This window comes from Gopherus evgoodei, chromosome 1 (assembly GCF_007399415.2).
Source record: "Gopherus evgoodei ecotype Sinaloan lineage chromosome 1, rGopEvg1_v1.p, whole genome shotgun sequence".
NCBI classification, from domain to species: domain Eukaryota; kingdom Metazoa; phylum Chordata; order Testudines; family Testudinidae; genus Gopherus; species Gopherus evgoodei.
Genome location: NC_044322.1, coordinates 252,517,039 through 252,532,317, shown reverse-complemented (window position 1 = coordinate 252,532,317; position 15,279 = coordinate 252,517,039). Strand labels below are relative to the sequence as shown.

The window sequence follows — 15,279 nt, the reverse complement described above, 5'->3', positions numbered from 1 at the left end:
AATATTCTACATTAACAAGCAGGGCATGGCCCACACTTCAGCCTTGTGCAAGGAGGCTCTTCGGCTATGGGATTTCTGTGTGCAGTGTACCATCTGCCTCAAGACATCTCACCTCGTAGGCACCTGGAATATGCTGGCAGATTGCCTCAACAGGTCTTTCTCTTTCCACAAGTGGTCACTCCACCTGGAGGTGGTCAGTGCCATCTTCCAGAGGTGGGAGACTCCCCAAGGGGACCTGTTCATATCCAGACAGAACAGGAAGTGCCAGCAGTTCTTCTTTGAGTGCTTGTTCACGTCCATTCCACATTAGGTGTGTGCCCGCCTGAGTTCTTGTTCACATCCATTCCACATTAGGGGCCCCCACCTGAGTGGCGCCACTGCGCTGTGCATATATCCCTGCTGGCCCGACCCCCTCCAGTTCATTCTTACTGTCCGTGACGGTATTGGAACAACCTCTTGCTCTCGTACAAGAAGCAATCCCTTAGCTTTAGAGTACTTAGCTGCTATCAGTTCGTTAGCATTCCCTTGTTGTGAACACTTAATAGATTAGGTGCTTCGAGGCTTCCAGCACCCGCCCCAGGCCACAGGCCCATGGGTTTAAGGCTTGCACCACGTGTCTCAAGCCTATGCTAGTTAGTGACCCCCACGATTCCTGTCTACGTTACCTGGGGGAAGCACACCAAACGGAGAGGTGTAAGATTTGCAAGGCTTTTAAGCCAAGAATAAAGAAAGAAAGAGACTTTCGTTTGAAGCAATTGTTGGTGGAGGCCACGCTGCAGCCATCAGGCCCAGAGCGCCCGATGCCGACTCTAGCCTCCTCAGTGCGGAGTGCCCTGAAGTCGTCAAGCGACCCGATGCTGGATAAGCACTGCAAGCCATCGGCTTCAGAGTGAAGTAGGTCCCGGCACCGCTCATCCTCCCCGGTGCGGCCCAAGGCTAAATCAAAGGAAGGGCGCGGATGTTCCCCACAAAGGAGACCGGTGCCATTTAGGGGCCCGGGCACTGGGAAGAGTGTGATGGACGCTGTACCAGCGCTGGCAGCACCGGCACCACAAGTACCACTGAGTCCAGCCCTAAGGGAACTCAGTAAGGACGACGGGCTCGAGGAAGTAATAGATCAGCCCTCCACACCTGACATCTTTGAGGCAGCAAAGGACCTCATTGGGTTGTCAGCGGTGAGCCCCCTCCTGACCAGAGGTGCCATCAAGGAGAATGCCGGCAATGGTGCGCCGTTCGAGGACATCGTCCTGGCATCGCTCCCGAGGTTGGTCCTGGTTGAGCTTCGAGTCTGTGGACTCTGTTACCCCTGATGCAGAGGCAAGTCTCAGTACTGGAGGCGAGTCAGCGCACAGGTTTAGTGCGAAGGACCCGATGCTCTCCGCCACCCCCCAGAGACCAGCACCAGGAGAAGGCGAGCCAGTCATCACCGAAGGCTTCCAGAAGTCACCAGTCCCAGTCCAAGTCTCGGGAGTACTGATACTGGTCCCGGTCCTATGAGCAGCGGTACTGGTCCCATTCCCTATTGGCAAGAAGCCTCTTGTCGACCTCCCACCAGCACAGATCGATAGCCATGGCCTTTGTGTTCAGCATCTCCAGAGTCCGGCGCCGACTCTGGCTGATGCAGTTACCCGCACCAGGCATCGGACAACAGAGAACACCAGGCTGGGGGGCAATCCCAGTGGGGACTGCCAGGACACTGGCTCTTCTGGACCCCTTGGGCCTACTACCAGCAGCAGAGGGCTCCCTCCAGGGCCAGCTATTCGGTGCACCTGTCCTGGTCCCGCCGCCGACGCTCCTCCGTGCAGGAAGTTACGGTGTCCAGACCACCTGCACCTTCACTGAGCGAGAGACCGGAGAAACTGGCACCGAGTCCGGTGCCGCCAAAAGGTCAGCTGTCCTGGCCCGAGCCGGAAGCCCCTCCCTCGGTGAGGGGGACCAAGGGGACCAGCAGGAGGAATCCTAGCAGCTGCTGACCTCATCATCCCCGGATGAAGCGATGGCAGGCACAGCGGTATCAGGGCCTCAGCCAGTAGACCACAGAGCCCACCAAGAGCTGCTGCGTAAGGTTGCTCATAACTTGGGGTTACAGGCCGAGGAGACGGTGCAGCAGGAGGACCCCATGGTGGACATTTTGAGCCTGGAAGTTCCATCCAGAATAGTGCTTCCACTCATTAAGACCATACAGCTGAAGTATAAGACTATATGGCAGACCCCGGCCTCCAGCACTCCAACAGCCAAGGGTGTGGAGCGCAAGTACTTTGCCCTGTCAAAGAGATACAACTTCTTGTTTTGCCACCCAAGCCCAGGTTTCCTGGTAGTCTTGGCGGTAAATGAGAGAGAGCGCCATGGACAGCAAGCCCTGGCCCCTAAGGCCAAGGAAGCGAAGTGTCTGGACCTGTTTGGCAGGAAGGTGTATTCCTCAGGGGGCCTCCAGTTGAGGGTTGCTAATCAACAGGCCATTCTCAACAGGCATAACTTCCCAGAGCAAGTTCACAGGTCTCTGTGACTGCAGCTCTGCCTTTCCCTGACAGCGAATCTCCTCCGCCGCCCTGCCCTCTGAGCACTTCATCTCAAGATGTGATTACTAGATGGCTCTCCAGTGTAAAACAATACTGCTCCCCAGAGGCATCAACAGTACTGCTTCATAATAGTAAACTCACAACAAGGAAAACTTACCTGCAGAAGTGCAAATGTTTCCAAACTTGGTGCAGCCACTGGTTTATACCTCCTCTCAAGGCTTGTCTAACACACATTCTGTTACCTGCTGAATTTAAAAACCACAGGTTTATTGCTGAGCTCCATTAAAATTCCCCTATCTGCCATCACAGCTTTTCACTCCCTCATTGAGTGGTTTTCAGTCTTCACCCACCCAACCATTATGAGGTATATTTACAGGCCTGTTCAACCTCTTCCTTTCTGTCAAGGAGCCAGTTGCACCTCAGAACCTAAATTTAATCCTCAATGTGCTGAAGAAACATACATTTGAACCTATTGGGATGGTTCCATCCTTCCTTTGTCCCTTAAGACCTTGTTTCCTTATAGCTATCACCTTAGCCAGGAGGGCAGGGGACCTTGGAGCATTGATTGCTGACCCAGGGTACATGGTGTTCTATCGTGGTAAAGTGACACTAGATCCACACCCTCACCTCCTACCTAAAGTTTCTTCAGAATTCCACATTCATCATAAGATTCACCTCCTGATGTTTATCCCAAGCCTCACTCTTCAAGAGAAAAAATGAGCCTTTGAACACTGGATGTAGGAAGAGCTCTCGCCTTTTACCTAGACAGGACCAGGCCCTTTTGGGCTTCACCTAAGTTTTTTATCTCCATTTCATAATGAATGAAAGACCATCCAATTTTCACCCCAAAACTGTCAAAATGGGTTACAGGGTGCATCTTAACTGGTTATGAAGCCTCCTCCGAGGGTGATAGTTCATTCTACCAGAGCTCACGCTCCCTCATTAGCCCTACTGAAAACCATACCCATCTCAGACATGTGCAGGGCAGCCATCTGGTCTTTTGTGCGCATGTTTTGCCAGCACTACACTCTTGTGCTTGCTTCTAGAGCTGGTGCAGTTTTCAATGATGCTGTTCTTTAGTACGTACTGAATTTGCCTCCTCATCATCTTCCACCATAATTGAGGTACTGCTTGGGAATCCCCTGACGTGGAGCAGTCATAGGGACTCTACTCAAAGGAGAAGAGGTTATTTACCTTGTGTCCCTATGGGTGCTCCACTACCCACTCGCCTTCCCCTCTGCCTTGGAGTCTTTTGAGGGGTTTCTGTGGTTGAGAAGAACTGGAATGGTGGCAGGTCCACCCTGTCCCTATATACCCTTGCACTGGTGTAAGACCTGCCGTCCTTCAGATGCTGCTGACAAAAATCTCTGATTAAGAGTTCACAGGCACATGCACGTCCTGATGTGGAACACCCATAGGGGGCACATCCCGAAGAAATCCTATTACTATAGAAGGTAAGTAACTATTCCTTCATTCCCTGAGCAAGTCTGTTCTGTGTACTGCATGAGGCAAGGTTCCTTTTGGAAAAAATCATATGTGATCATGCAGGTAAGGACTGTATCTTAATGCTTACCTCAAGGGGCCCCAATTAAGGTTGCACAGGCCACCTCTAATTCTATCTTTTCCTAACTTTTGAGTACTTGATTTCATAATGTTATTTTAACACGTTCTCAAACTAGGGGTTGTGACCCAGTTGTGCAGGGGGTCACGAGCCCCAGCCTCAGTGTGCGGCTGCAAGTTGCAAGCCCTGACTCCTGCGCCAGGCTGTGAGCCCCAACTGCGACACATAGCTGTGAGCCCTGGCCCCTATATGGAGCTGCAGGACTGCGAGCCCTGACCTGGGCGCATGGCTATGAGTCCTGACTCGCACCCCTGCGCCGGGCTGTGAGCCTCGACCCTGACAGCGACAGGGATGCGTGGCTGTGAGTCCCGACCCCTGCGCCAGGCGCAGGCAGCGAGCCCTGGCTCCGACCCCTCATGGGGCTGTGAGCCCTGACCCCAACCCTGGCCAGGAGCAGGGCTGTGAGCTCTGGCCAGGCGCGGGGCAGCGAGTCCTGACTCCGACCCCCGATTTGGCTAGGAATCCTGATGCCAATCCTGGCCAGGAGCTGTGAGCTCCGGGCAGGCAAGGGGCTACGATCCCTGAATCCGACCCTCCCCGGGACTGTGAGCTCAGACCCCAACCCTGGCCAGGAGTGGGGCTGCGATCCCTGAGTCCGACAGCCACGAGGGGTTGCAAGTCCTGACCCCCAACCAAGAGAGGTGCTGTGAACCCTGAGCTGGGGCATCCAGGACGCTTTGAGCCCCGAACCTTGTACTGGGGTTGTCAGGCAGAGCCCAGCCATGCGTAGGGTTATTACTTGCTTCAGGTTATTAATTGCTGTCAAGTATTAAAATAAAATTCTACTTAAAAATAACTTTTCCACTTATATTTAATTTGATAAAAATGTATTTTAGTCTTAATTTAAAAGCAATGAGAAAAGGTAAATTCATTTTAAGCAATAGAGTTTAAATTGAGTATTTAACATAGTATTAAATATCAAAAATGTGTTTTTAATTTCTAAGGGGGGGGTCGCACTCAGAGGCTTGGTATTCGAAAGGGGTCACCAATACAAAAAGTTTGAGAACCACTGTTTTAACACAATATTTTGTGTAACTTCCGAGATTTTTAAGGAGGCAAATTGAAAAACAGAAATTCCAACATGTGGAATTATACTGACCCCTACATTGGTCATCCGTAAGGTTGGGACCTTTAGACCAACAGTACAAACCCTTTGCCTCTAGAGCAAAGTAACTGTTAACAGTAGTATGCTGTGTTGTCTGCTATGTGGACCAACCACTAAAGGAGGAAAGAATCCTGTGGCACCTTATAGACTAACAGACGTTTTGGAGCATGAGCTTTCGTGGGTGAATACCCACTTCCTCAGATGTATTCACCCACGAAAGCTCATGCTCCAAAACGTCTGTTAGTCTATAAGGTGCCACAGGATTCTTTGCTGCTTTTACAGATCCAGACTAACACGGCTACCCTCTGATACTTGACACTAAAGGAGGGTGAGACAAGTAACTAGACAGTGAGGTTTCACACCTAAAGTTAAGATAATATAAAGACTCAGGACTCTCCTGAGTTAAATTCCAGGTTCTGGAAGGAGTATACACTAGTGGGTTATAGACCCTCCATCTCCATGTGCCTCCAGCCTGTCACTGTCCTCACTTTCTGCTCCTATCCATCCTCTCCTGAGTTGCCGCCACTGTCTCCCCTGCTCTGTCCCCCTCATCCCGAGAGCTCTTGCTCTCGAACCCCCTTTCCCTCCTTTTAAGCCTCTTCCTTGAATTCCTGCTCTGCTTCTATCCTTTGGCTCCTGCTCTATCCCTCTGCTCTTGTCTTCCTAATTCTAATCTTTCTGCTGCACAGCTCCACCCCTGGCTTTTCTTTCCCAGTAACCTCTCTCTGTTCCTCTCCTTCTCCTTCATTATATTAAGTCTACTACTTCTCTTCCTCCTTCATACTATCTGAGCACCAACATTGAGAGGACGAGAGCAAAAGTCTTCTTGTCTGAGTTCCAGTCCCTGGAACATGCTCAATCACTCTGTGGGGAGTGGCATATTTGCAGCCTGGTTATCATGTAGGAGCTGGGACAGGATAAAGCACACTCAGTGCAGATGAAATTTTAGAAAAACTAACTGTCAAACTTGTTATAAGGAGACAAGACTCAAAAATTTATTTTATTGGACTAACTTCTGTTGGTGAGAGAGGAAAGCTCTTTTTCAGGCCACGCAGAGCTCTTCTTCAGGTCTGGAAAACTTACTCAGAGCATCACAGCACAGTGCAAGGTGGGACAGATTTGTTTAGCATAAGTAGTTAGTACATATTGTAAGGGACCATTCAAGGTAGTGCGGCCCATTAACATCTCTGCAGCCAAAAAGAGGGGGTTAGTGGATTACAGATCATTGTAATAAACCATAAATCCAGTGTGTCTGTTCAGTCCATGATTTTTAGTGTCTAACAGAGTAATGAATTTAAGCTCCCAGGCTTGTGTTTTGAAAGTGTCTTGCAAGTTTCTTTTGAGGATGATCACTGATAGGTTAGACATAGAGTGATCATTTTGTGAAAAGTGTTCACCTACAGGTGATAGGAATTTTTTGTCTTATTTTCCCGTGTGAGTTCATTTGAGAGGGTGGTGATTATCTGGTTTCACCCACACAGTTGTTGTTGGGGCATTCAATGCTCTGGATGAGGTATACCACGTATTGTGATAGGCATGTGTAGGATCCATGGATCTTGAAAGATGTGTTGTGGGGGTGTTGATCAGCATAGCAGTGGATAAATGTATACAGGTTTCTGTTGTTCTGGCAGGGTCTGATGCCGCTTTGAGTTGATGTGTAATGGTCTGTGGGGAGCTTGCTCCTGACGATGAGGTTGGAGGGTTGTTTGAAGGCCAGAAGTGGAGGTTCAGAAAAATTTCTTTCAGGATGGGGTTCCCATTGAGTATGGGTCATAGTTGTTTCGTGATATCCTTTATGGGTTCCAGTGCAGGGTGCTAGGTGACAACTAGGGATGTGCGGTCAGAGGGATTTTATTTCTGTATTGAAGCAGATTCTCTCGGGGTATTTGGGTGGCCCGTTCCATGGTGAAATCTACTTTTCTGGTGGTGGTTTTGAAGGTGGTTTTAAGTGTGTTATAGTGTATATCCTGGACTTTCTCTTTGGAGCATATTCTGTGGAATCTGAGTGCCTGGCTGTAGGTAACTGATTTCTTGGTGTCTTAGGGGTGGTTACTGGATCCACAAAGGTAGGTGTGGTGATCCGTAGATTTCTTGTATATGGTTGTTTGTAGGGTTCCATTGTTGAAGCTGATGATTATGTCCAGGAAGTTGATGCTAAAGTGGCACTGTTCCAGAGAGAGTTTAATGTGTGGTGGTGGTTGAAATTGCAGTGGAAATATTTGAGGTAGTTTAGGCTGTCTGTCCAGACGATGAAAATATCATCGATGTATCTCAGGTATATCATTGGTTTCATGGTGCATTTGTCCAGGAATTCTTCTTCAAGGTGGCCATGAAGAGGTTGGCATATCGAGGAGCCATCCTAGTACTCATGGCTATTCCCATGGTATGGACAAAAAGTGTTTGTTTTCTAATGTTAAATTGTTATGGATGAGGATGAAATGAATAAGTTTGGCAATGCATTTGGTGTAGATATCTGAGGGTTGTCCATTGTCTTGTAAATATTTCTAAATATAACCTCACCCATCTTGTCTCTCTAATATCCTGGGACTGTCACGGCTACAGCAACACTGCATACAAACTCGTAATAAGTCTCTATTGAGCATGTGTAAACTGATTTTTCAGAATCTCAGCGAATTTGGATGAATTTCCTTGGGGAAGGCAACAGCCACATCCCTGACACCAGAGTGATGCCCTTGCTCTGAAACATGGATGTGCGAGTGCATCTCAATAGTTATAAAAATTTATTTAACTTAGGCAAATCTCTCCCTTGTTACATTAGGAATAAAAAGGAACAGACCCCGAGATCTGTCACACACTACAGCAAGGATGAAAGGTCCATTAATAGCTATAAAACAAGTGAAATAAACACTAACACCCCTTCTGCCCAAGACATCTGCTGTGAAGGAACATGTGTACTAACCTTCCTGAGTTTTGCTAGAGTGATAGGAACAGACTAGTCGTCTTCCCTTTTCTCCCACAAAAGTACAGTCATAAAAGCTCTCTCTCAGTACAGCCAAAATGTCAGAGACTACCCCAAGACAGTATTCTCCTTCCCCTGTTCAGCTAGAATGAGAGAACACACACACACACACACACACATTATTATACAGGACCCATGACCACCAAAGCAAGTGGAATTAAAAGAATACCCATGGCCCCTCTCCTCTGTGCATTCAAAATTCAATGTAGAGCATGCATTATACTTTTACTCTCAATTGTATATGGAATTAAAGGAACAGACTCCTCTTTTCCTTGCTACAGTCAAATGGAGGAATATGTATACTCAGGGACAAGGAATAAAGTATGGCCAGAATAAAAAATAATGGAGATATACCTATCTCCTAGAACTGGAAGGGACCCTGAAAGGTCATTGAGTCCGGCCCCCTGCCTGCACTAGCAGGACCAAGTACTGATTTTGCCCTAGATCCCTAAGTGGCTCCCTCAAGGATTAAACTCACAAGCCTGGGTTTAGCAGGCCAATGTTCAAACCACTGAGCTATCCTCCCCGTACCCCCTTCAAACTTTAATTTATTTTATGTATTTAATAAAGCCTCCAGTTTAATCAACATATTTTAAAATATATATTTCTCCATGATTAAATAGTAAAATGATGTGCATCAAATCAGTTTTGCCCATCTGTTACCCAGAAATTTGGTTTAAGCTGGCTGTATTTTGATATAAATTGAAATAAACTCTTAAAAGGCAAGCAGTTCCTTCGAGACTGGCATCTGACATTGCAATTCTGTTGTCTCCCTATGTAAAATATGTCACAGAGTGCACACTTAATGAGGCTAGGGAGAAGGGCTACTCTGGATCTTGTAAGAAATGCTCTGTATGTTCTTGCTTGAAGGGAAATTGGCTGTGTGAAGCAAAAAAAATAATATTGCTTTGTAACCAAACATCTATCATTTATCCGACCCTGCTTGCTTGGGGAAGATGCTTGCTTCTCTGTGCCTTTCTTGGTCAATTTCACTGATGTTGGTTTTGGAAGAGAGATTTTGTGCACTGAGATTCTATTGCTAAATTTCCCATTACTTTATTTTCACAGAATCACAGAATATCAGGGTTGGAAGGGACCTCAGGAGGTCATCTAGTCCAATCCCCTGCTCAAAGCAGGACCAATTCCCAACTAAATCATCCCAGCCAGGGCTTTGTCAAGCCTGACCTTAAAAGCCTCTAAGGACGGAGATTCCACCACCTCCCTAGGGAACCCATTCCAGTGCTTCACCACTCTGAGTGAAAAAGTTTTTCCTAATATCCAACCTAAACCTTCCCCACTGCAACTTGAGACCATTGCTCCTTGTTCAGTACATGTTATACTTTGGCTTATTTTCATGCTGCAAGGAACAGCACATTTGCAAACTTTTCAGATAGCTTTACTATGTTTTTAGAAAACTATTCACATTGTATTCTCTCCCTTTTATTCTAGATGTGTACTAAAGAGGCCTAAAATCCTGTTTCACGTATTTCATATATTAAACCCTTACAGAGGCCATGAATCAGCAATAACATATATTTCCATTTTCTTGGTAAGAAATATCGTGCTCCTTAGTAAACTGAAGATGGGGTGTCGTTTTCTCTGTACAAATCCTATGCAACTAGTTAAATAGCATTTCCCTGCACATAGCTTTTCCAGCACTGGTCTGCCTATCTCTTTCATTGGCAAAAGAGGATACCTTTGCTGCCAATTGGAAGAACTTAGTGGTTTGTTCAAAATTCCCTCTTTTGAGTGGTGTAATTTTTTTTTCTAGTCCCTAGTCCTATGCTGAGTTCTATTGAGATCTTGAAGGAAACAATATCCATAGTATGAGTAACTACAGACTGACGCTGGTGCACAAAGTGTAAATTCCTAAACTTCTACTGTCTGGATTCAACATATGATTAAAATTTTCCTTTCCTCCTTTTTTCTTCTTGCAAGTCCCATAATCTCTGTTGTCAACCAGACATTTGTCTTCCCTTTTTTCTGTTTTTTTAATTTACTTGACTGTTTATAATTGTGGAATTAAACTCTTAAATTTAAGGACAGCCTCAACAGACTTGCAACTTTTGAATATCAAGGAGGCCTGTTTTATATATACTATTTTTCAGCTGGATTGACTGAGGAGACTGGAGTGTTAATGACTTGCTTCAAGATCATACCTATAAATGCCACTCCACACAGCCTTCAGTTTCAAGTATATTCCCTTAAGAAACTTTTAAAGATAATTGTTTTAAAATATGAGAGTAAGTTGTTTTTTATTAGTTTCTTTCTTGCAAGCCACTGCCATACTTGTCAACTATACCTCATTTTGAAGGGTGTCACCCACACAAATTTGATATCTATCATCATTATTTTTTAAAATATTTATATCAGAAATAAAGAATCATAAAACTCAAGTTACAGTTATCTACACGAAAGGCATGAAACCTATAGACTTTCAACTTTTCTGCATGAATTTTTGTCACACGTATCCCTCTTTTTGATCTTGGGATGATGAACAATCTAGCCACTGTAGTTTAGTTTATAGAATCCCATATGTATTTAAAAGTCAAATTGATGTTTTTGAGAGCAGGAAATGTATTTGTCATCAATCCTTTTTTTAAATATAAAATAAAATAATAGAGCATAAATATTCAAATCTGTGGTAAAATGATTATTTTGGGTTTCTGGATCTTTATTGAGCGTATCACTATCATCAGTGAATTTGACAATGCGTGTCTATGAAAGGGAGCTATTGGAGTTTACACCAGAATGGCAATAACGAACCCATGGGACCTCTTGCTATACAGGAAACTCCAGCATGTCATCTTAGTCAGCCTTGTTGTTGAACATCGTTGGAGAGAACTGTCAAAAGATATGCCTGTTTGTTCATTATTGTTTTTAGATTGCACCTTATGTGGAATTTGATTGTCTGAGTTAAGACAGCAGCAGTGTGGGAAGGAGAGGCTGATAATTCTCTTTCCGTTATGAGAAGTTGTTCTAGTGTGAAAACTAATAAAGATGGGCTAGATTTCTTTTTAGCTATGACAGGATAAACTAAGACCTGCAGCCTTAATTTTGACTCAGGTTTCTCTCAACAAGCCTGAGTCATCGGCAGGGAATGTGGTTCCAGATAATGCATTTTTCATACTCATTGAAAGAAAAGTAAAGCCTGAAAGGAAGGTGGCCTAAAGAAACTTATCAGGGTTGTAGTACCACCTTGTATTTAAGATCCACACTTAAAAAAAATCTAATTAAAATTCCTGAAGGAAGTTGGCTGGTGGTGTTCCAGTGCAATCCCAGAGGTATCTGAAGTTGGTTCATTTCCCTGCCCCAAGAAACAATTTATACTAGAGATAATGTGCCCTGGAGAAACTCATCTCTAAGTAGAATAGTGTAATCTGATTAGAATGTGTGTCTTGTTAACTGAGAGGTTGCAAACCTTGGTGCACTTTGTTCTAGGAAGAACTTTGCTCGTGTGTGTGTTATTCTGTCTCTAGTGCTGTACTAATTTTTTGTCCTGTTTTCTTGTGCTGTATTATCTCTGAACAGGATTCTCGTTAACCCTTTCTCTAACTCTTTCTCTTTCGCATCTCCTTCCTGGATTTGCTGTTCCCTTCAGCCTCACCTCAAGGTCAGTATCCACTTTTAAGAAAGATGTTTATTAGACTGCTGTGGGTTAATCTAAAATTGAGATCTAACAAAAGGCCAGAACCAAACCACTTCAGGAATTAAAACAGAGAACCAGGAATCTGGTCCAATCTGTGGAAGTGGGAGTGCTGGCTTTGAAAGGTAAAGAATGAATTTTAGAAGAACACAAAACTTGAACAATTGACACAACTTTTTGTTTCCAAACCAGTGTACATCAAAGAGCATCACAAGATTTAAGTGTGCTGGGGATATGGAGTTTGGGGGAAGAAAATTGTTTGGTATTTAGGTCTTGAGATCATCTGGTGGTGGTCAGGGAAAATTATTATAAAAGGAAAAAAAAAAAGCTGGAGTGAGACGCTTAGGGTATGTCTTTCTCTATACATGCAGCTTTGCAGTGGCACAGCTGTACCACATCTGGTGAAAATGCTCTATGCTGATGAAGAGACCTCTCCAGTTGGCATAAAAAAAAAACACCTCTGCAAGTAGCATAAGCTATGTCGGCAGGAGAAACTCTCCTGATGATGTAATGGTGTGTACACGAACACTTATGTCAGTGTAACTTATGTCACTCGGGTGTGAACAGTCCAGCCCCCTGAGCGACATAAGTTTTGCTGACATAGGCTACAGTGTAAACATAGGCTTAGTTCTGGTGCTGTTTGTTTTGTCTGGAACCTCAGAAAAAAAGGGGTTTAATTGGTGATCATTGCTTCTGATTCATATTGAATGTAATACCAATGGCTTAATATAAAACGTCAACTATTCATGTTTTGGTATAGGTTGGAGGCCTCCAGCTTTGCATGAATAGCTGAGACCAGCCTGGATGATACACCCAAACTGGTTCAGTAGTTAGTTCTATCTGAATAATTAGTACACTCTGAATCCAAGAAGAGATATCAAGGATATGTATGACTGTGCTGTATACATCCAACAGTGATCATAATGAACCCTTCTGACCTTAAAGTCTAAATCCCTGGCCTGAAATTAGATCCAATGGTGTATCTGTTTCTAGGCTGAAGTTAAATGGGGGTGCTATTGGTGTGCAAATTGCCCTTTTATACCCTAATGGTCCTCAGTACAGAGGAGTTTGGACATACGAAGGTAGGTAGTGCTCAGTAACTTTAACATCCACATAGATCTATCTTCTGAGCGTGCCCAGTTATTTCATGGCTACCATAGTGACAGTGGGGATTTCCCAGGTGGTTGCAGGCTCAGTGCATGCTGCTGGCCACATTCTAAATCATCTGGTGTTTGGGACAGGATTAACAATTGGAGAGTTGAATATTGCGCCCGTGTCATGGATTGAACAGTGACTCCTGTGTTCTGAGGTTAGAGCGCACAGCATACTGTTGGGACAAGGGACCTGCTTTCCTGAACTACTCCCAGGGACTCCTAATTAAACTTCAGTGATTCAAAAAGGCTCCGAAGTAGAGTACTGTGTTGCTAACAGATGACAATTGTTGCTATAGTAATCCCTAGGCTTCGTCTTCCCTGGCTTCATCTTCACAAGTCTCCGTGGTTTGCGGCTGACCTATGAATGAGAAAGTGAGAGGGAAGATTGTAGAGAACTGATGGCAGAAGTCTCTTGCAGAACATGGTTGATTGAGTCATCAAGTTGTTTTGAATCCTGGTACCCTGGCTATGTGAGAAGCAAGGAAGTGGTTCTTTATCTCCATTATAGCATCTGCAAAGTCTCAGTAGATTTATCTGACTTTATAGTCTAGTTAACTTGAACTGACTGTCTGTCTGATGATATAAATCCTTCCTATGAGGAAATTATGCATATTTTATGGGGGATAGAGGTCAGATTCAAACCAAAATGTCTCCATCTGTGGAGGTGGGACAGTATCTAGAGGAGCCAAATACTAGGTCTTCCTTTGTGTGAATTTCAGCAAGTGGTGTCCTCAGGAGCTCTGGATATGTTGGGAGAACAATGTGCTGGTACCTGTGTCTGGACTTCAATGTAAGAAGTGCTAGAGGTCTTCTGCAGCTAATAGTAAAACATCAAAGTTTGGAAAAAGTATAGATGGTCATTTTCTAACAAAAAGGTATTTCATCCAACAAGCGTTAACGCTGTTGTGGACCTTATTATGATAATATTAATTGACCATTGAACTGGAAGGTTATGGTTGCTTAGGAACCAATGATCATAGCATTCAGTATAGGCAAATAGAGGACAGTCCCAAACAGGTGTGTGTGTTTAAATATAAATATGCGCACACACACACACTTGGTGCTTCAAAGGGCAAATTTTCCAAAGATGAGAAAAATTACATAGAAAATTGATTGGGAGGGAAAACAGTGAAAAATCTGAATGAAAGTTGGGAAGAGTTTAAGAAGAGTTTGCTAGATGGTCAAAAAGCCACAATTCCACAGTCATGAAGGAGGATAACTTTTGTTAAAAGTTCATCCTCAGCAAGAGGGTTAGTAAAGATGGCTTCCTCAGCCTATATCCATGTGTGTATATTAAAAAAAAAATTATAAAAAGGAAAAAAGGGGAAATAGCAATCAAAATAAATTAGAAGATATGAAATACAGAAAATCGATAAGGGGCACTAAAGACACCAGAGAAAATCTGTGTCTGACAGGACTCAGGAGGGCAAGGAGGAGTATTTTAAATATATCTGGAACAAAAGATAATCCTAACAATGGTATAAACCCATTACTAAATGGAGATGGTAAATTTAGCAATTATGCAGAAAAGGCAGACGTGTTCAATAAATATTTGCAATCTGTATTTAGAAGGAAGTAGGATGTTGTATGTTAAACAATATCTACTAAGGATAAAAATTTTTATTATAAATCAGCAGGCCTAGATAACGTGCACCTAAGATTCCTAAAAAAGGTGGCTGAGGAGACCTCGGGCCTGCTTAGGTTCATTTTTAATAAATCTTGGAATACTGGGGAAATTCCAGAAGACTGGAAGAGTGTTAATGTGCCAAAAGGACAAGTGAGATGACCTAGACAGCTATAGGCCAGTTACCCTGACATTAGTCTTTGGCAAAATAACAGAAAAACTGATGCAGGATTCAATTTTAAGTGGTCAGAGTATAATTAATGCCATCAACATGGTTTTATGGAAGATAGGTGTTGTCAAACAAATCCGGTTTCATTTTTGAGGAGATTACAACTGTTAGGGCAAATTGGAATTATGGGATAGTTATGAGGACTGGAGAGGTCTTTATGATACGTGATTATAATGTGTTTAAAATTATATAACCTAGAAGTTTGATGGGTGCAATAATAGTTCAAAGTAAATAATAAAATAAACAGAAGCTCTGAAAATATTACTGGTTAAGCAAATTTACCACAGAATTTCATTGTGAGCTATTAAGCATTCCCACTGGTGGTGGTAACTGTTCTTGTGGAGCTATCTAGTGCTTAACTGAGGGAGTGAGAATTACATTAACACCTACAATAGAAGGAA

The 15,279-nt window shown here is 44.1% G+C and overlaps 1 protein-coding gene across 8 annotated transcripts in view; it reads left to right on the top strand.

Annotated features, from left to right (window-relative positions):
- Positions 1-15,279, top strand: part of ERC1 (ELKS/RAB6-interacting/CAST family member 1) — a 593,813-nt gene that overhangs the window by 275,064 nt on the left and 303,470 nt on the right. For 5 of the 8 annotated variants that reach the window (XM_030543036.1, XM_030543046.1, XM_030543042.1 and 2 more), the window contains one exon: positions 11,827-11,838. The exons of the other annotated variants lie outside the window; for them this stretch is intronic. In XM_030543036.1, the coding sequence (XP_030398896.1) occupies positions 11,827-11,838 (12 nt within the window). The remainder of the gene's footprint in view (positions 1-11,826; positions 11,839-15,279) is intronic. 8 annotated transcript variants of the gene reach the window in all.